We start from the raw sequence: 20,778 nt of genomic DNA on the forward strand, positions 1-20,778 counted from the left end.
AAGCTAAAGTACTATGGGACAAACACTTGCCGCAAATCACCCCAAACTTAACAATTGTTGATAAGAAGCATAAAAAGTCTGAATACAAGGTCCTGCAAATAGAAGTAGAACAACTGTGGCAAATGAAAGCAAAGGTAGTACCTATAATCAATGGTATCTTGGATACTGTCCCAAAACATCTAGAGCGCCACTTGAATTCTTTGACTTTGACAAAATCACTATCATGATCATCATCTCTTAATCGCAGAAAGCAGCACTACTTGGAACAACTTGCATTCTGTAATATCATCCTTGCATCCTTTAATATCATTGAATGAGAACATGCATATCCCAGATCTTTGAGAAAGACTCAATAGCTAGACAAAACTGTCCCAAACAGTCTAAACATTTGGCTAACTGTGTGCCCAACCATAATATTCATTATTTCATTGTATGCCCATAAAATAATACATTTTATTATTTTATAGTATTCAGTAATATAAAAATTAAAGCAAACATTTTCCATACTAATGAATGCTCTAAGTGTTATTATTGATGTGATCAATAATTGACTTCTAAATTTTCTGACATTGTCCTTGGGCTCATAAATAGAAGGAGCATAATCAGCAGAAAGTGTCTTCTTTTTCTAATATACACGATTCTAACACAATCCACTTGAAGGAAAATAAATAAAAAACTGTGAACCTCTATGAATATCCTGTATTCAAGGGTACAGAAGAATATACGTACTAAGTATATAGAAATAATATTGTATCTCAATTTAATAAGCAGAATTCCTAGCTAAAGGCTGCAATCTGCATCCTTCTGTTTGGGACTTACATTGTCTAAGTTGACATGGAATGGGCTGAACTTTCTTGGATTGTCATAAAACAGTAGGTTTGTATTAGATTTGTAAGACATTGTATATATATATATTTTTTTAAAAATTACATTGTTTAGATAAGCTTGAAAAGACACTATTTGAATTAAGCTTGTCTGATGTTGACAATACAGATAGTCCTTGGCTTATGAACAGTCACTAAATGGACATTCAAAGTTACAACAGATCCCCAAAAAGATACTTACTAACCCCACTCAAAGGAAGGACAACTGCAATGCCCTCCTTATTATTCACTTTCATGTTTAATTTCAGGACCACTGTAGTAGGGAGTGCAATTATCTTATTATGTAATTATTTTCACTCTCACCTTTATTTCCATCCTATTGAAATTTCTTCACTTAATTACTCTAACGAAGTGCATGTTTAATAATTTTATTCCTTTTTTCCTGTGCAGTTATTCTGTTACAGTGCAAGAATCCTATCCCCATCCTTTTGATCAGATTTACTACACCAGCTGTACAGACATACTGAACTGGTTTAAGTGTACACGACACAGGTGATTTTTTTAGTAACTCTATTTTGACTACCTGTTTTAAGTGATGTTTTATAAATACTTAATAGTTGATACATGTTAAAGACAGTAGAAAACATATTGAAGCATAGTGGCACATTGATAGCATTTGCAAAATCAGATGATATGGATATATTTACGTATTTACAGTGCCAATATTTACATGTATAAATTATCTTCTATAAGCCTTGAAAATACTATCCTGAATTTTGAAATGCATTACTAGTTTAAAGAGGACTGTATGACTTGCAAAGATTTTTTCTTTCTCTAAAAAGATAATTCAGTAAAATGGATATAATATTATTATTTGAGAACAGAAATTTTCAAGTGGTTCTGCAGTATAACTGCTCTGTATTTATTAACCCCCTACCCCCTTGGAGCCACTGTGTGTGAGTTGGGTAGTTATAGAAATTAGTTTAACAAATAAACTCATGTATTTATTTACTGATTCTTTTTGAACACAACAGAATTTGTTTTTAATGTTGAATCATTTTGAGTTTTAAAAGTTCGGAATTTGTAAATTCATGACACTTCAGAGAAGTATACTTTGCTCTTGCTGTGCTCCCTTGTCTGGCAATGGTTTTGTGCATTTAAAAATTAAATATTGGTCTGAATGTGTACCAATTAATTAGTTAAAATATTTAATAGCAAATGTAAGTTACAAATCCATATAGTATCAGCTGCAATTCTGCAGTATTTGTCATAGATCTTGCATAGGATCTCCATTTGCAGATAATGCTTATCTTTCTTTGTAAGGGATGTAGCTGATTTATAGAACCAATACAATTTATCCTTAAATAGCCATAGCTTTTGAAATAGTTGCTCACAAATTTTACATGTCCATATTTTAACAGAATCAGCTATCGAACTGCTTATAGGCATGGAGAAAAGACCATGTATAGACGGAAATCTCAGTGTTGCCCTGGGTTTTATGAAAGCAGGGAAATGTGCATTCGTAAGTAAAATTATTTTCATAAGAATATACAGCTATTGTTAATAATGAGAATGCTAATGAGAATTCCCCAAGAATCAAAATGTCTTTAGAAAAGCAGTGAGACAAGTATGGCGGTTTACAGGTATGAGATGCTTCTGTGACCCTAATGGATGGGGGATGGGGAGTCTTAGTGAGTATAGTAGTTATCAATTTGGTACTAAGCAAAGGAGTGTGGTATAACAGAATAATAGAGTTGGAAGGGATCTTGGAGGTATTCTAGTCCAACCCCCTACTCAGGCTGGAAACCTATACCATTTCAGACAAATGATTGTCCATGCTCTTCTTAAAAACCTCCAATGTTGGAGCACCTACAACTTCTGGAGGCAAGTTATTCCACTGATAGTTGTAATTTTTGGGATATTTCTCCTTAGTTCTATGTTGTTTTTCTACTTGATTAATTTCCATTCATTGCTTCTTGTTCTGCCTTCAGGTGCTTTGGAGAATAGGTTGATCCCCTCCTTTTTGTGAAAGCCCCGCAGATATTGGAACATTGCTATCATGTCTCCCCTAGTCCTTCTTTTCATTAAACTAGACATACCCAATTCCACAGTTGTTTACATGTTTTAGCCTCCAGTCCTCTAATCATCTTTGTTGATCTTCTCTGTACTCTTTCTAGTGTTTAAAGCATCTTTTTTATGATGTGGCGACCATAATTGGATGTAGTATTGTAGTTTAGTGTATTGAATGGTGTACAGGTACATTGAAACAATCCTTCTGGTCAATAGAAACATATGTTTGCATACAATGTCTTCTGCCCCTGTCATTAATTTTATTTTTTAAATAGTAATTTTTCTTATTTTATTGCAGTGGTAGTTCCAGTTGGAAAACTATCCAACCAGCCATCGTTAAAAAGAGTTTTAAAAAGATTCAAATTAAGATTAGGACTATTTGCATTACCATACACAGCCTAGACATCGGGAAATGGCTTGTTCGTAGTTGTAGATTAACATATAATTAATTAAAAGAATATTGATACATGCATAAGCACAACAGCAGCTCTTTCACATGCCTTGGAGTCTCAATGCACACAATTTAAGTGTATAGCACTTGGTGATTTGTGCCATGTAGAGAGTTTATTGTGAAGAAACAAACCTGATTTGCCTGGATAAACCTTCTTATGAGGTATTTTGAGAACATGCGCCCCATTTGTCAGTATTTTAGAGGTTTAATACACCTTTTTATAGTTTAAATCACCTCCCTGCAGTCTTTTTCCTTCAAAGTGAAGTGCAATATTAATGTGTACATAATTTTGATTGACAGCTCCAGTTGGCAGTTTTGACTTCTTGTCTAGCATCCCTGGTGCCAGAATTAGAAGAGTCACTGATTATTTCTTCAGCTGTCAGTCAGTCAGGAAGATACTACTATAAGATTAAAAATGGATAGTGTTTTTCTTAAGCAAATTAGAACTGACTAAATGAATGAATGAAGAAAGGAATATCCTTTAGTCATAGAACAGCATAGCAACTAAAGACAAAACTATAGTCTCTTTTTATGCAATAAAATGACATAGATTCCACAGACACTGACTGTGAGAAGGGCATGATAGAAAGTTATTATTCCCAAACACCAATTTCCATAACAATGCCATCTGTTTGTATTTTTTAAATAATTAAAAAAGATCAGTTTATTTCTTGGGCACACATGGAGTTTTTATTGCTGCCCCTTTTCTCTTCCACTGCTTCACATGGCCTGTAGTCATTCCACAGGTCAACTCCTTTTTTGAACATATTGAGATTATAATAGTAAAATATAATACTAATTAAAATTGAAGAAGAACGTATAGAAATAAGGAATAAAAAGTGCAAGTGAAAAGAAAAGAAAAAGAGAGAAGAAAGAGAAAAGTAAAAATATAATAAAAAAAAACATGTATTTAGATGTGATACAAGTATAAACAAATGTAGTGATTCTTCACCTCTGGTAAGGTTACAAACATTTATTATTTCATTCTATATCACATCTCTTATCTATAAACATTTCCCCAAAACAACATATTTTAAGTTGTGATGTCAGCAGAAAGTCCATAAAAAACTGTCAGAATTAACACCATATCTTGTTTTAACTTTGATCAATTAAACCATCCTTATATTTCTTCTTTTTATTTCTCAGCTTTATTTCATTCAAATATTGCCATAAGATTTGATTTCTCTTATTTTTTTCATTGTCCTTTTTCACAGAGTTCTTCAAGACTTTAACAAGCCTCTTTTGCAAATCCTATAAAAACATTCATTTTACTCTTTTGGTTTGTCATTTGTATTCCCCTTTTAAATTTTAAAACCTTATCAAGTTTGTTTTGTAATGAAACATTCTTTTCTAAGTGATATTGGTCTGTGAGAACAATTTTTGATACCTCTTTTGATTAGTTAGCAATCTCATGGATATTTTCTATTAACTGTGTCCTACACAGCAGCCATTTTATAAGTTCTTGCTTCTAAAATACAAAATATACCACCAAAAACCGCTTCCTAAATTAAGAATCTAGCTCTAGAAATCTTACAACAGAAAAGAACACCATATGCTTATTTTTTACTCTGCACAGTATCAACTATTATTAATCTATAGAGATTAGGCATCTGTCTGAAATAAGAGAGACAGATAAGTATTATTGGACAACAGTGGCTAATTAGAACTTTTTTTATAACTTCAAATTTAGCAGATTAGTGGTCTCATGTTATATTTTCTTAGACACTACTCTTTAAAGATGACTAACATCCTTCTAATTTATATTTTTATATTTATTCTTAAATGTGTAGGGAAATTATAATAAAAGCACATCTTTTTATTTTCAAAATTTTTTCTTTCAATGCGACCACGTCATAAATATCCTTATAGAGGTAGTTTTCCATTTGGGCCCAGAATCTCGATAATTGCATGAAGGAGCTGTTAAATGAGACATGACTGCTTTGTTCAATGACCGCAATCCTGTCTCTCCTAGTTGTGGTTGTTAAGCAGAATGGCAGGAGAGTCTCAGCCTCCCACAACATCTAGGAGCCTGGACCTTCTCTCTGCTCCACTAAGAAAAATGAACAAAGACTGAGAGAATTTGATAGCAATTTTGTCAGAGTGGAAGTCCATTCCCTTAAAAATTTCTTGGCATGCTGGAGGAATGGACCTCCAATCTGGCAAAAAAACACTAGCAAACATCATAGTTCTAGAAGGCTTAGAATGCTGGCCATTTTGCCAGATTTGAGATCTTGTTTCTGCATGGGAGGATTTATGCTCCCTGTATGGAAGGAAGGAGAAATCCCTTGGTACACTAGGGCAACAGACCTCAAATCCAACATCCCTCTGCTTGCAACCTTCTTTGCTGGGTTCCCCATCGACTTTCTGGGGAAGCTAATAAAGAAAATTGCAAATGGTGATCACATGATAGCAGGGCATTTGGCAACCAGATGTAAATGTGAACAGATTTTCAAGTACCTAAAACGGAATTGACCAGGGGAACTGGTATGTCATTTTACAATAGTTTGGAGTGCTTATAGACTGTAAGGCAAAGATGGGGAACTATGGCCCCATTATGACTTAATGGACCATGCTGGCTCAGGAATTCTGGGAGTTGAAGTCCACAAGTCATAAAAGGGCCACAGTTCCCCACCCTTGCTGTAAAGTATTTGTTCCAAGGCTGTTGGGACTGGGAGCAGTTGTTAAGCAACCAGCCATAGTCTAATTGCTTCCAATCTATGATTTAACTCTCGGCAGCAGTGCTCTTTTTAAATGCTTCTTAGGGCAGGAAGACTAAAATATACCATTGCAGTTTCACATTCCCATAAGAAACATTATTAATATATATTTATATTATTTCAGATAAATGATCAAAGAATAAAAGAGGTAATGATAAAAATAGAAAAGGGAGGGAGCAGGAAGCTATTCACATTGACTGTTTGAAGATATTGACCATTATCTAAAGCACGATAATTTTCAGAAGTTTCTCTTTTAGTTACCAAGGTACTGTTTTACATTAATTTAGCAAGACATAAAATAAAGAAAAGATGAAAGGAGACATTTCTTTGGATTCATTTTTATCTTAGAAACATCTTTAAAGTAATGATTATGAATCCAGTGCTTGATTAGAAAGTTGTATATGAATGATATTTAGTAAATACGAAATTTAGATTTTATAAAACCTTCCTATACAAAATGCTAATATTACTTAATACCACTGTTTCTTGTTTTTCATCACTGGAATTTACAGGGTTAAAATATTACTTTATTTTGTTTTCTTTTTGTCTTTTTGTTTCAATTGTAGCAAACTAGGACAATTAGTAAATAAATGCATATAAATGGGTGAAAGAATAATGACATTTAGAGTACAAATGAAAACAAGAATTGAACAACTTAGCCTCTTAATGGATAGGTTGCAGAAAAACAACATTCATTGTTGCTTTTTTGCAACCTGCTCCTTCATTGTTTTTATTCTTTCTGATTTTTCATTATTTGTTTCATTCTCCCTGTTTCTTTGACAGCTCACTGTACTGATAAATGCATTCATGGCCGTTGCATTGCTCCAAACACCTGTCAGTGTGAGCCTGGCTGGGGTGGACCCAACTGTTCAAGTGGTAAGTCTGCATCTGCTCCTGTCAGTCTTCTGTGCTGTCTGTTCTGTTGCTCTTCTTTGCAGGGAAATTAAAACACTGTTGTGCTATAATTCTTCCGCATTTGAGATATCACTTCCAAAGGGGTAGAATGCACCACGTCTGATTCAGTCTTCAATTTATTAAATACTAACATTGCTTTATTATTATATAGCATGTTGTTTAGTAAATTAAATGGAGAGAACATCTGAATCACAGAAAAAATAAATAAACAATTTGATCTCTTCCATTTTAGAAATATCTCCTTCCAAAATTATAACAGAATATTGGCAGGTAATAGACTTAAGCCCAAATTCCATGCCCAGGTTTCAGGCTTTCCAATAAAAGTTATTTTTATATATTTAGACCTGAAAGGTTATCAGATTGATGTGGCAATAGCCTAGTTGTTCGATATATAGTTTTCAGGAATCAGAGAACTAGAAGAGAAAATGACTACCAGTCATTAAGTCAGGCTTTTTCAAGCTGTACCACTTGTTAAAATAGTCCTCACTAAGGTGGAATTGACCTCATGACTAATGCATTTTTGTCCTTAAAGGAAGACCAGCATGGTAAAGGTACTGTTTAGTGCACCAGTCACCAACTGGTGGTCCGTGGATCACTGGTGGTCTGTGAGAAAATTTAGGTGGTCCGCAGAAAAATTATTTGCATTTTTTATATTGCCCTAAATCACGGATCCTCAAACTATGCCCCCTGGGATGGATATGTGCAATGAATGCTTGTGTTGCTGCTGAGAGTTTCCCCCTTTTGGTTCTTTTTTGTGGGTTGGAGGGAGACAGAAATTCTGACTTGAGCCCTTCTTCAGCCTCCTGGTGCTGAGCTTTGGCGAAGGGCAGAGGAAAGCGCTGCTAGTGATGAAGAGCCAGAGGGTCTTGTTCCAGCCAGACTGCATCATGGCCTGGAACTGGCTGACCATCTCAGCCCACTGAGCCTCCAGGCACAGGTACCTGGCCTTGCACTCCTACAGCCCATCCCTCTGCTAAGAAAGCCTACGCTCATAGTCCTCAGTGAGTTGCTTCCACTGAGCCTCCTTCTCGGTCACATCCAATTTGAACTGAGCCAGCTGTTGTGCCAACTCTTTCCCATTGTAGCTGCTTGGCTCCAACAACTGCTTTCTGTTGCGGCCTTAAAGAGTCCAGGTGGAAATGGGAGGAGTGGCTGGGAGGTGAGGGGCGAGTAGATGCTGGCGAGGCGCCTCTTGATGTGAGTGACATTGAGTTGGCCACGCCCACCCAGTCACACACCCACCTAGTCACGCCCACCCAACCAGTCATTTGGCAGACCATATTAGTGGCCCGTGGGATTTAAAATTATGAATTTAGTGGTCCCTGAAGCCCAAAAGGTTGGTGACCCCTGGTTTAGTGTAGTGGATAAAACGACCAGGTTAGAAACAGAGGAATTTTAGTCCCACCTACGGCACAAAGCCAGATGGATGGCCTTGGGCCAGTCACTTTCTCACAGCCCTAGGAAGGGCTGAGCAATCTGCCAGTTTTAGCAACATTATAAAAATCGAAAAGACAGCAATGGCAAACAATTTCTGAAATCTTGCTAAAAAGACCAGGGCAATTGCCAAAAGTTAATACTGACTTGAAGCGCATACGCAAAAGATGCTGAACATGGAACAGGAAGTTCAAGTTTTCTTTTAGGCAGAAAAGCCAGAAGAATGGTTTTGGGCCAGCCATTCACTCTCAGCCCTAGCAAGAAGATATTGGGAAACTATTTTTGAAATATTGACAAGAAAACTTCTTTGACCTGTTTATACAGTCATCAGAAGAGAAAATGTTCTCCAAGGATGAGAACAATAGCAACATTCTTAAAAGAAGTAACACCAGAGTAACATCCTGCCTGGATGAAACTGTATGTTGAATGAAATAGAACAAATTGAGATGTGTCTATGAAGATTCTCAGTCATCCAGGTCATGGTTGTCCCATAAGTGCTTTTTCAGGAGGCTCCTGGACTTTCTGGGTTTTTTCTAAAGACATTTTGAATCCAAAAAGCTTCTTCACTGTCTGACCAGGTGTGTTATTCAGCAGATTCTGACCAGTTCTGGGGAATCAGTAGCGAAAATTTTGAGTAGTTTGGAGAACTAGTAAATGCTACCTCTTACTGGCCCCGCAACCATTTATTCTCCGCCTCCTGAGTCCCAGCTGAAGAAATGGGGATTTTGCAGTATCCTTCTCCTGGAGTGGAGTGGGAATGGATATTTTACAGTATTCTTCCCCTGCCCACCAAGCACGCCCACCAAGCCATGCCAGACCCACCAGCCATGCCCACAGAATTGGTAGTAATTTTTTTTGAATCCCACCACTGTCTGATCCACCCAGTCTAAAATTAAAAATGCATTATTTTCTGACTCTTTCTGGAGACTGACTTTTTATATGATTCCTGTATCGTTTATGCTGAATTTCAGCTTATTTTATTGCTGCTACCTTTCCTTTCCATTTCCCCTTGATGCCAGGTTCAGCAGTGCAAATGTTGTCTATTTACACAACAGGATTGTGTGGAAGACATGTTGTTGCTGAGTGAGTGAATAATAAGCTGAGAAACCCCTGGGATGTTAGTGACCCCTTATAAAAAAAATTTTTGCATACTAATTGCAACTGACTTGAAATGCTAAAGAATGTTTTTTTCAAAAAATATTTTTGTAGGGCAATTCAGGATAGAAAATACTGCTTTGTTCACATGCTGTTAAAGCAGGATTTTGTAAGCAAGAGGCCTAAGTTATCTGGCATGCATCCATTTAACCATAGCAGACAAAAGGAGAAATGAGAGGGTGTTTTTAGTACATTGTATTGCTCCAAATTTTTTTTTCTCTAGCCATTCCAAAATTTTCTTCTTGTTAAACTTTTTCATCAAAATTTGGTTTGTTCATAAATTCATGTATATTCCTATCATTAAAAGGGTTCAAAACTAGCTAGTACCATAGCTTTTTTCAAATTGAATCTTTTTCCTATCACAAATAACCCATCATTATTAATTATAAAATCATTACAATTAAATGTTATATCCATAGATGTTATTCCAAGTGGGATCCACCAATGGAATGACGTACCCATGTTGACCACATAGCAGGATGTATTATGTCTGCATGTAGGAAATATATAGGCTGGTAGAAGGAAACAGTATTTTAAACATGATTTTGAAATAACCCTTTACATCCTGTTACTATTCAGCCTAGGCCATTCATTTTATGAATGGATTTTAAATAACTACATTTTTGTCAGTAAAAATTTAGTATTGTCACTTTTGAATGGTTTGTAAGCCAGTTAGAATCAAATTCACGTAATCATGTTTGTTAATGCGTTCAATTTTACTAAAATGTCAACAAAGGTGTAGGATTCCTTTCCTTGAATCATTTTCTTGATCTAACCCAGTAATTCTATGCAATTTACTCAGACAATAATCTAAGTGAATTCAGTGGCCCTTAATCAGAAGAATATTCTAGTCTACTCATCTTTTCCTTTGATAGTAACTATATATGGATAAAAACCTCTGAACAAAGTGGTAGATGTGCTCAATTCAGTGCAAGAATTTTGGAGACAGTGGAGTTACAGTAGCATTTGAAAGGAGCATTACAGTACTCTGTCCTCTTGAAAGTGTGTTCCGGTATAGCAGAACCAAGTGAGTAAAGGCCAGACAAGAGGGCAAGGGTCAGAGACTTGTGTCTGGCGTGTAATTTAATGGGAGGATGACTTAACTTTGAACTTAGCATTGTGAGACAGTGGTTAGATTGGGGCCAATCCTGTATTCGATATTCAAACTTTTTTTTTTTTTTAAAAAAACAGCTGCACGAAAGTGCTGGTTTGTTGTAAATATCAGTAGTCTTTTATCTCTTGTAGGGCAATTGCAACTGCTGGAGTTTGTTATTATTTAAGTTTGCTATGTTTGAATTGATCCATTTGTTTATCAGATTCCTATCCTATATTTCATTCAGGTTGCCATGTGCAGGGCTAATTTCTTTTATTATCAAATGTAAAAGTGTGAAAATGTGACATAGACATCCAATTAATATTTCAACATGATTTCTGAGCTGGATAGAAGTAATAATCTGATAAATTTAGATTTGTATACTTCTCTGTATTTCCATGTCTAAGTGATGTTCAAAAAATTCTCAAGGTCAAACCTAGGTTTAGTATTGTACATTAATTTAGGAAGTATAAATATATTATAGTTGACAAATTTTGGTTCCATTCAGTTTTGATTATTAATGGGAAGATAAATATTTTATAACAAGTAAAATGTAAGTGACTCAGGTGATTCCTTTACATGATGTCTTACTTTCTAGTTGTGGTTTAATGTTACCTTACTTACTAAGGTAAAACTAGATGCTGATATTACTTAGAGAGGGTAATATTACAAATTAGCAAATAATGCTATACTGTAGTAATTAAAACTCAGCCATTATATGACAATTGCATAGGAAGCCAAAGTAAGATGGAATGCATAATTTTTAGCTCAATTCCTGGATTTTTGAATAAAATCTAATTCATTGCACATACTTTTGCTGCTTTCCTACCCCCTTAAGATTCCTCATGCCATCCTGAAATTATCTTCTGGAAAATGAAATGAATTGTTATATGATTATTATTATTGTTATTGTTATCACGTTATGGGAAAATGTATGTATCAAACATACTTTAAAATGTATTTAGCTATTAATAAATACTTGTACTAAGACCCAAGAGAAACAACAACAACAACAACAACAACAGGATTATGGATCAAACATGTAACAGTGGTACCTATTGTCATTGGAGCACTTGGTACCATGTTCAAAAATTTTACAGAACACATCAAGAAATAGTAGCTTCCCGCAATAACACCAGTGGAACTTCAAGAAACTGTGCTTTTTGAAACATCGTATCTGGTTGACAGCAATCCATATCAACCATTAGCACCAGTCAATGGTTTCATGTTTAATGATTAAAAGAGATAACAACAACAACAATGTTCAAACTTTTTACAAGAATACTGGCAAATTCAGTATTCAAACATCTGATGGAAAACAGTTTGTATCTGGTAGAAAACAAAGGAAATTGTAAAAAAATCAAGAGGAACAAAAGATCAGCTGCTCATTGACAAAATGGTACTAAAAATGCAAAATGAAGAAAAACAAATTTAAATATGGTGTGGATTGATTACAAGAAGGCATTTGACTCATTACCCCACAGCTAGATTAACGCCTATCTAGAAAACTTTGGAATCAGCAAAAATATTTGTACATTTTTGAAAGTAAATATGCAAAAATGGAAAACAGTTCTAACAACAAATGAGGAGAACATTGGTGAAGTCAACATCAGACGAGGAATCTTCCAGGAGGACTCACTTTCACAACTACTGTTCAACATCACATTAATTTCACTGACAATAATCCTACGAAACACAAAACTGGGATACCAAATCTCAAGCCAACATGGCAAGATAAACCATCTACTATACATGGATGACTTAAAATGTATGCAAAAAGCCCCACTGAACTTAAATCAATACTCAACACAGTTCAACTGTTCAGTAGTGACATCAAAATGAACTTTTGACTTGAAAAATGTGCTATATTATCCATACAGCAGGAAAAATGGAAAAAATAGAAGGAATAGAACTTGGAAATGAACTGGGAAATGAAAGCTTAGTGAAAGCATTAGCAAAAGATGATGGTTACAAATACCTAGGCATATTGGAAACAGATAACATCTTGAATGGAAAACTCAAAGAGTCAACGCAGAAGGAATACATCAGGAGGGTCCACAAAATATTAAAATCAAAGATGAATGCTGGAAACATAATTAAAGCCATTAATATATGGGCAATTCCAGTGATAGACAAGTCAGCTGAAATAATCAACTAGCTGAACTGGAAATCTTGGACTGAAAACATGCAAACTTTTGAATATGTACCCCGCTTTACATTGACGAAGTGACATCGACAGGCTGTACCTGCCAAAATAATAGGGAGCAGGGGACTATTGCAAATCCATCAACTGTAGAAGAAGAAAAATGAAGTTTGAATGATTATGTGAACCAAAGGACAGAAAAATTGCTGCAGGCTGTAAAAATCGAGAACAGTATAAAAACAGAAACAAAGGCAGAATATAAGGAAAAACAGCTGGATGGCAGATTAAATATATGGAAAACCAAAGCTTTGCATGGATAAAACTTGAAAAACAATGAAGGAAAATGTGATGACAACTTGACATGGACATGGCTTAAGATGGGAACCATCAAGAAGTAACGGAAGGTTTAATGCTGGCTGCTCAAGAAACCAGCATTACAAACTAATGCCATGAAAGTGAAGATACAAAAATCCACTGACAATCCCAACTACATTTAATATGTGAATGCAGAAAATTTGCACAAACTGAGTACAAAGCTAGACACATCCGAGTTGCTAAATTAATCCGCTGGCTATTATGTAAAAAATATGACTTACCTTTATCCAAAAAGTCATGGGAGCACAAAGTGGAAAAAGTTACCGAAAATGAGAAGGTAAAGATCTTGTGGGACTTTCAAATACAGGCAGATCATCATTTGGAACACAGCATACCAGATATCATGGTTATAGAGGGGTGAAGTGTACAGTTTATTGATATTGCTGTAACAGGAGATGCCAGAGTCGAAGAAAAAGAACTAGAAAAAATAATGAAATATCACGACCTGGCTATTGTAACTACACGGCTTTGGATGAAGCATGTAACAGTGATGCCCATTGTCATTGGGGCACTTCGCATTATGTCCAAGAATTTTACAAGATACATCAACAAATTGCAGCTTCCTGACACCAGCAGAATTGCAAAAAACTGTGCTACTTGGAACATCTTATATTTTAAGAAGGTACTTGGTTGAGACCTATGACATTGGCAGCAACCCATATCAACCATTAGCACCAGGCACTGGTATTTGTAATGCATTTTTGAATGTTCAGTTGGGTGAGTTTCATGTTTAATGAATAAAGTAAATAACAACAACAACAACAACAACATTTATTAAACATTGACAAATGTGCAACAATGGCAACCAAGGCAGGCAAGGTCCTAGAAAATAATGGAATACAATTTGAGAATGAAGAAATGATAAAGGCAGTAAAACCAGAAGAAGGCTACAAGTACTTGGGGATTTTAGAGGCCTCTGATTTAATGCATAATAAAATCAAGGAATTAACCTCAGCCAAGTACATTCGATGAATTCGCAAGATATTAAAGTCCAAACTGCGTGGCGGAAACATCATAAAAGCCATGAATACCTGAGCTATACCTGTGATTCGATACTCTGCAGGAATAATTGACTGGACCCAGATGGAGTTGGACAGTTTGGACAGAAAAACAAGGAAGCTTATGACAATGAATCATGCTTTGCACCCTAAAAGTGATGTTGACTGATTGTATCTACCAAGAGCAGAGGGTGGTCAAGGACTTCTACAAGTAAAGCAGACTGTGGAAGAAGAAAGACACAGCTTGAATGATTACATCCAGAAAAGTGAAGAACCAATGATTAAGGAAGTAAATAAAGGAGGCCCTTTGTAGACAACTAAGTTAAAAACTGAATATAAGAAAGAAATAACTGAGAAGCGAGCCGAAAATTGGAAAAGCAAAGCTATGCATGGCAATACTTGAAAAGTATTGAAGGCAAAGCTGACCAAAAGCTAACCTGGAACTGGTTAAAATCAGGAGCACTGAAAAAAGAAACAGAACAAGCCTTAGCCACAAACTGCATGAAGGCAAAAATTCAACATGTTACCACCAACAGCAAATGTCGCCTCTGTAATAAGAAAGATGAGATAGTCGACCACTTGATCAGTGGGTGCAGCAAAATTTCACAAATTGACTACCTACAACACTATGACCACATTGCTCAGATCATTCACTGGAAATTGTGCCAAAAGTTTGGATTTGAGTACAGCAAAAACCACTGGGAACATCAGGTTCAGAAGGTTTTAGAGAATGAGAAAATCAGGGGGATTGTGGGATTTCATAATTCAGACTGACAGGCACTTGGCCCACAACACACCTGACATAACAATAGTTGAAAAGAAAAAATTATGGTTCATTGACATTGCAATACCTGGAGATGCACAAATTGAAGATAAACAGCAAGAAAAAATCACAAAGTACCGGGACTTGCAAATTGAAGTTGAGCAACTGTGGAAAAAGAAAGTGTGTGTTGTCCCGATTGTAATTGGAGCCCTTGGAGCAATACCTAAAGGGCTACCTTGCTATTTGGAAATTTTAAATTTATTAGACTTGAACATTCTGATTCTACAAAAAAACACCCTACTTGGAACAGCTTATATCCTCCGACGTTACCTTAGCAGTTCCTAGGTCCTTGGTTAGGACTCGAGCTGTTGAGCTAACAACCAGACCCAAAGGCTGTGAATCTCACCAAAGATTAACAACAACAACAACAACAACAACAACAACAACAACAACAACAATGCATTAAAAGTATTATGCCTTCTCCCAGTTGAAACATTCAGAAAGGTTTTAGGTACTTTTGCCAAAAAGAACAATGTTTTTTTTACCTGGAATTACTTCCCAGGTCAGATTAGCAGACATTACATGGATAGTTTTTACGGATTCCACAACTAAGTTACCCCAGAGCTTGCTACAGCCTCTTTTTATTGCACATATGACACTGAACACTGACTTTTTTGCCAGGGCTGCTGATGGGATGCCTTCAGGATAGCTAAAGGAACATAGTTTTTTTTTTCTCCTCCACGCACCTTGCTGACGCTTCCCAGGATCTGCCATCAGAGTGAACCACTTTACTCCATTGAATGGTTGAGATAGCACTGATAATGTCATTCTTCCTTTCATAATGTCTTCGGGCCCACTTTAATGCAATACTAAAGCTTTGTTTTTGTCTCTAAAAGAGCCAAGTGATGTGCCATAGTTTCCTAACTTCTCAAGTAACTTTGGATTCCCCCCCCTTGCCCCTCCTTTTCTACTCTTTCTAAGATCAGCCACTATTTCACTGCATTTTGCCTTTCATGTTGTTTCTAAACAGAGCCCTTTTATATCTTACCCTGAGGGTACACTCAAACCAGTCCCAAACATCAAATTTCTTGCATTGCTCCGCTTTGAAATAATTAGTCATAGAATCAATGAATATTTGTTTTAATGATTTAATAAGCATATATTACAAGTTTAAACATTCTTTTGAACAAAACATTAAGAAAAAAAAATCAGAATGCATCTTGTCCCAAAAAGTAGCATGGTAAAAATATATTATTTTATTCTTCTATATGCTTCTCTTTGGCCCATCAAAAAAATTAAAGATATTTCTAGTGACTGAAATGTGTTGTATGAAAACAGATTAAAAATTGATTTTATTACCGAAAACAAAAATTAATATTTATTTATTTATTTATTTATTTATTCATTCATTTATTCATTCATTTCATCAAGCATGGATTAGATAATAGATATAAGTATAAACATGATTATGAATACATGAAATGAATACAAATCCAAAGGAATATTAGGACAAGAATATCTCTCTACAAATATTTCCTGTTCAGTAAAAGCAGTTGATATTTATATTCTGACATAAAATCAAGTTATTAAAACTTTATTTCCTGTATACAGTAGATCAATATCATCTGAGATGAAAAGAAAACAACAAGCCATCCCTTGGAATTTGGATATCAGTTTACAGTTTTGTCAGAATTGCATTAAGAGAAAGATTTCTAAAGCAGTTGGAACATTGATTGCTATGTCAGTTTCAGAATTTATGGTGAAAGAAAGCCACAATAAAAGCAATTACGTGATAATTATAATCTTAATAAATGTGATTAGAGTCTGTTCACTAGCAGAAGAAATACAAGATTATTATTATATTTAGCACATGATGAGAACATGACAGAAGAGAAGTAAACATATCCACGCAATCCACGTAATTATAAGTAAAACCTCTATGGCGATCGTATGGCATAACTGGATGTCCAATTCAGCTATCCAGGCAATTGCCTGTGGCATTGCTTCATGCAGATCTTCTAGGGAACCAAAGAACGTATGTTGTGAGCAATCTTGCATAGTATGTGTAATAGTTTGCATAGCAGCACTACAATCTCAACAAGTGGAATCTTTCCATCCCCACTGATATAGGGCAGAGGCATTTTTCCAGCATCACACCTAATTCTATTCAATTTCAACCAGACAAAATGAGGCAGGTAAAAACCAGATGATTTGGTAGAGGGATTGCTAATGGTCAGGCAACAAGAAGATACCTTGGACCATTCCTCACTCCAGTTATTTTCGGGTTTAAACTGGGTAGATGTTAAGGGAATATCTGTTTTCCAAGCTGGCCTACTGGATTTCAATATTGTGATGGACTGTGCATTATCCTGGTGAATAGAGAGGGCCTTGTTGCCAAGCATCCTTGGCAAAGGATGGGAATGAAAGATGTTGTCATCTAATGTGGGGAAGTATGCTATTACTAAGTACTGGTAACCAGTGCAGAGGAGTGGGAGAAATAATCACCTGCATCTGTAGCATTCCTTAAACTACACATGTAGTGTTCAATGGGTGACAATGATCAGATGCAACTATACTGCCCCTTTGGGCCTCACGGCCATGGCAAACTGAAGTGTATAAAATCAAATACAAGATTATTATCTCTTATTTAAAAGCAGATAGTCCATCTAGATTTCAGGATGCTTAAACGAATGGCACCTTGAATTAGATACAGAAGCAGACTGGCAATCAATGCAGCTTGTAGAACAGTAGTGTAATATGTGCTCTTCTAGAAGCTAGCAATGTATTGCTGCATTCTGCATCACTTTATTTATTTATTTAAGGTATGGCAATGTTACAATAATCAGGAGACTACAATTAGGAGGCTAACACATAGTAGGTTTTGGCTGCTTGAGACTGCTAGCCCATTCTGTTCACAGTCATGCACTATCCATGGAACACCACAGAGGATAACCTACTTCACACCATAAAGAAAGAAAGATGAACAGCATCTTGTAGCATCATCTGAGGTCCTCTCCTCCAGTGAAGCCCCCTTGCAAACAGGTGTCACCTCTGAGAAGATCCAGTGTTTTGACTGCCCATATGAAGCGCCAGCTGGTCTTCCCACCAAAGTGGTACCTATTTATCTACTTGCATTTAACATGCTTTCAAACTGCTAGGTGGGCAGAAGCTGAGGTGACTGATAGGAGCTCACCCCGCCCCACAGAGCTAATCATCTCTAATATCAATGATGGGTTCCTAATGGTTTACTACCAGTTTGCTGAGAAAAGGCATTTTGTGCGCACACGGATTTTTTTTTTGATAAAAATAAAATGTGAAAAAATAGGAAACTGCTTTATGAAAATAAAAACCATAATCTATAGCAGGAGTCAGCCATCCATTTTTGGCCTCCTGATATCACTGTGCCAGTTTACATTAAACATGTGAAAACTGGCAACATCATAGTTAAAATCATGTAAATTCTGATATAAAATGATTGCATCTATGAATTGATTGATTTTATTGATTTTATTATATTTATATGCCGCCCTTTCCCCCCGAAGGGGACTCAATCCTATAAGATCTCAGTATATTTTCATGTGAAAATTTTGACGTTAGAAACTGAAAAAAAACAACCTTCAGTTGGACCCCTAGTTCCCATGTATATAGAATAGCTTATTTGTGATTTATATTGACTGATGGTAGCTTTCTAGGGTGTCAAATCCCTTTTTTCCTAACACTATGCCCCGGATTGAATGTGTGAACTTCTGAATGCAAAGCATGTACTCAGGAACTGAGCTGATATTTCTTGTTAAGTTTCCAGGCGTGACAGATAACAAAACAGAAACAAAACAAAACTCCATGTCTTTTTTACTTTCGGAGCACATGTTTATTATGGAAATTTTCAGACACAATCTTCATGCTTCCCTGCAGTGTCATTTACCATCAAGAATGTCTGTAAAGGTCTTGTAAAGTTCCATACTGCCAATTATTTTTCTCACAGGATCTGGCAGATGCAGAAGAGAGTAGAAACAGTAGTTTTTGGCACAATTTCTGTGGGATATTCACACGAGTTACAACCTCTGCCAGATTCTCAGAGAAGCATTTCGTTTTTAATCAACCCCTGAAAGACTGAACTCAACCAAAGTAGACAATTGCATTTTCTCAACCCAGAAGCAGAATAATCAGGGAATCAAAGAAAAAAAAATCCTAAACTATTTTTTTTAACTAAACCATTATAGAAGTTGTATTAAAGCATCAGCTGAACTTATACAATAAGAATCAAACCTGGGTTTGAGAAATATTCCCTCTTAATTTTGTTACTGGTTTTTCATGCCATCTTGCAGTAGACATTATTCTGGCATAACCCTTGTCCTTTCTTAAGGACGATAACACAATCTTTCATCTGGTTATTGTTCATTGGTCTCCCTCAGGGTTTAATCTTCATGCTATTTTATATTTACTTGGGAATAGAAAGATAAATTGTGTAATGAGTCAGAAATGCTTCTTGTGTGGGAATATTCAGACAACTACTTCTTGTGTGGGGATATTTGGGCTGTTTTAGATGTCGCAGAATTTGTCCTATGACTTCAGAATTTGGCAACATTCTTGGATTCAACCATGGTCCTGGATACTCAAATAATGGATGGATTTCTTTATTCAGATGAGAATTTATATGCCACTTTAAAAATCACATAGTTGCTTATATATCTTAATTATATCTAGGTGGGATATGAAGCTATTTTTGAAAAAAATGAAAAATCCAAATAGATCAAAACACGGCAGGATTTCAAAGTTGCTTCCAACTGAGCCAAATTTAAAAAATCATAGAAACTAAACTCAGTTAAATGCAATAATATAAATTAATACATCCTGATAGATATTTTCACTTGGATATATTCATTGAACCAAACTGAACTAGGAGTCAGTCCATTCCTTTAACCTGAACATTTTGAATTTCCTTTTTGACTTCCAAAGTATGAGCTATCCACCCAATTGCAAATATGACAATCATTCCTCCCATATTCTCATTCAAGTTATTCATTAAAAATTACAGAAAACTACATTACCCTTGTGGTAGTATTAGACTTTCTCTACCAGTCTGATGAAGAGGTTTTAATGAATACACTTTGAGTACCATTTGCTATCCAGCTGTGTTTTCACTTAGTTGTCATGCCATCCATCCAGCACTTAACTAGCTTGTTAATCAGAATGCCATGGCTAGTTTGTCAAATGCTTTACTTGAATTCCATCTACAGTATTCCCACAATCTGCTAAGAAAATCATCCAATCAAAAATTGAGATAAGATGGATCTGGCAAGACTTTTTGCTGCCTAATCCATGCCTAATTATTTCATTGCTTTCAAGGTGCTTATTACTCAGTCTGTTTATGAATTATTATAGAAACTGTTCTGATATCTGTTTCATTGCTTCTCTATTCCTCTGCTTTAGCCTTAGGGGTAATATTTTTTTGCCTTCAGCTGTCTGGCATTTTATCCTTAAAAATGGAAAATTAAGATTTGCCCAGAGCATCTTCTATATTTTATAAAATTAATCTGGAGATTTCTGTTTCTTTAAAGAGTTATTTCTGTTTAAAGTTGAAGTCTTCTGTGTGTGCACATGGTTGTTTCTGAGAGCAGCATACTATTCTGAGCAATGATTAGTGAATCAGCTTTTATAACTATAACTGAAAGGAGATTTATTCACAGGAAGTGCATGATAGAGACAGGTAAAGTCTATTACCTGAGTACCTAGAATTTCCTTACGTTTCACTAAAATACTTCTCATCATGAGAAGATGGCAGATACTTATTAGGAACCGTCAACAGTTGAATGAAATTGTGGATATGTTCATGAGCTAAT

At 35.7% G+C, this 20,778-nt stretch overlaps 1 protein-coding gene and 1 long non-coding RNA gene across 4 annotated transcripts in view; one reads left to right on the top strand and one right to left on the bottom strand.

Annotated features, from left to right (window-relative positions):
- MEGF10 (multiple EGF like domains 10) overlaps window positions 1-20,778 on the top strand; it is a 97,295-nt gene that overhangs the window by 18,379 nt on the left and 58,138 nt on the right. For both annotated transcript variants that reach the window (XM_087715876.1, XM_087715875.1), the window contains exons 3-5: window positions 1,275-1,376; window positions 2,246-2,346; window positions 6,846-6,938. In XM_087715876.1, the coding sequence (XP_087572002.1) occupies window positions 1,275-1,376; window positions 2,246-2,346; window positions 6,846-6,938 (296 nt within the window). The remainder of the gene's footprint in view (window positions 1-1,274; window positions 1,377-2,245; window positions 2,347-6,845; window positions 6,939-20,778) is intronic.
- The window catches only part of LOC148045391 (uncharacterized), a 212,405-nt gene that overhangs the window by 4,969 nt on the left and 186,658 nt on the right, over window positions 1-20,778 (bottom strand). The window lies entirely within an intron of this gene.

Source organism: Thamnophis sirtalis, unplaced genomic scaffold (genome assembly GCF_051295495.1).
Source record: "Thamnophis sirtalis isolate CommonGarterSnake01/CBP01778 unplaced genomic scaffold, rThaSir2_p1.2 scaffold_5, whole genome shotgun sequence".
NCBI lineage: Eukaryota > Metazoa > Chordata > Lepidosauria > Squamata > Natricidae > Thamnophis > Thamnophis sirtalis.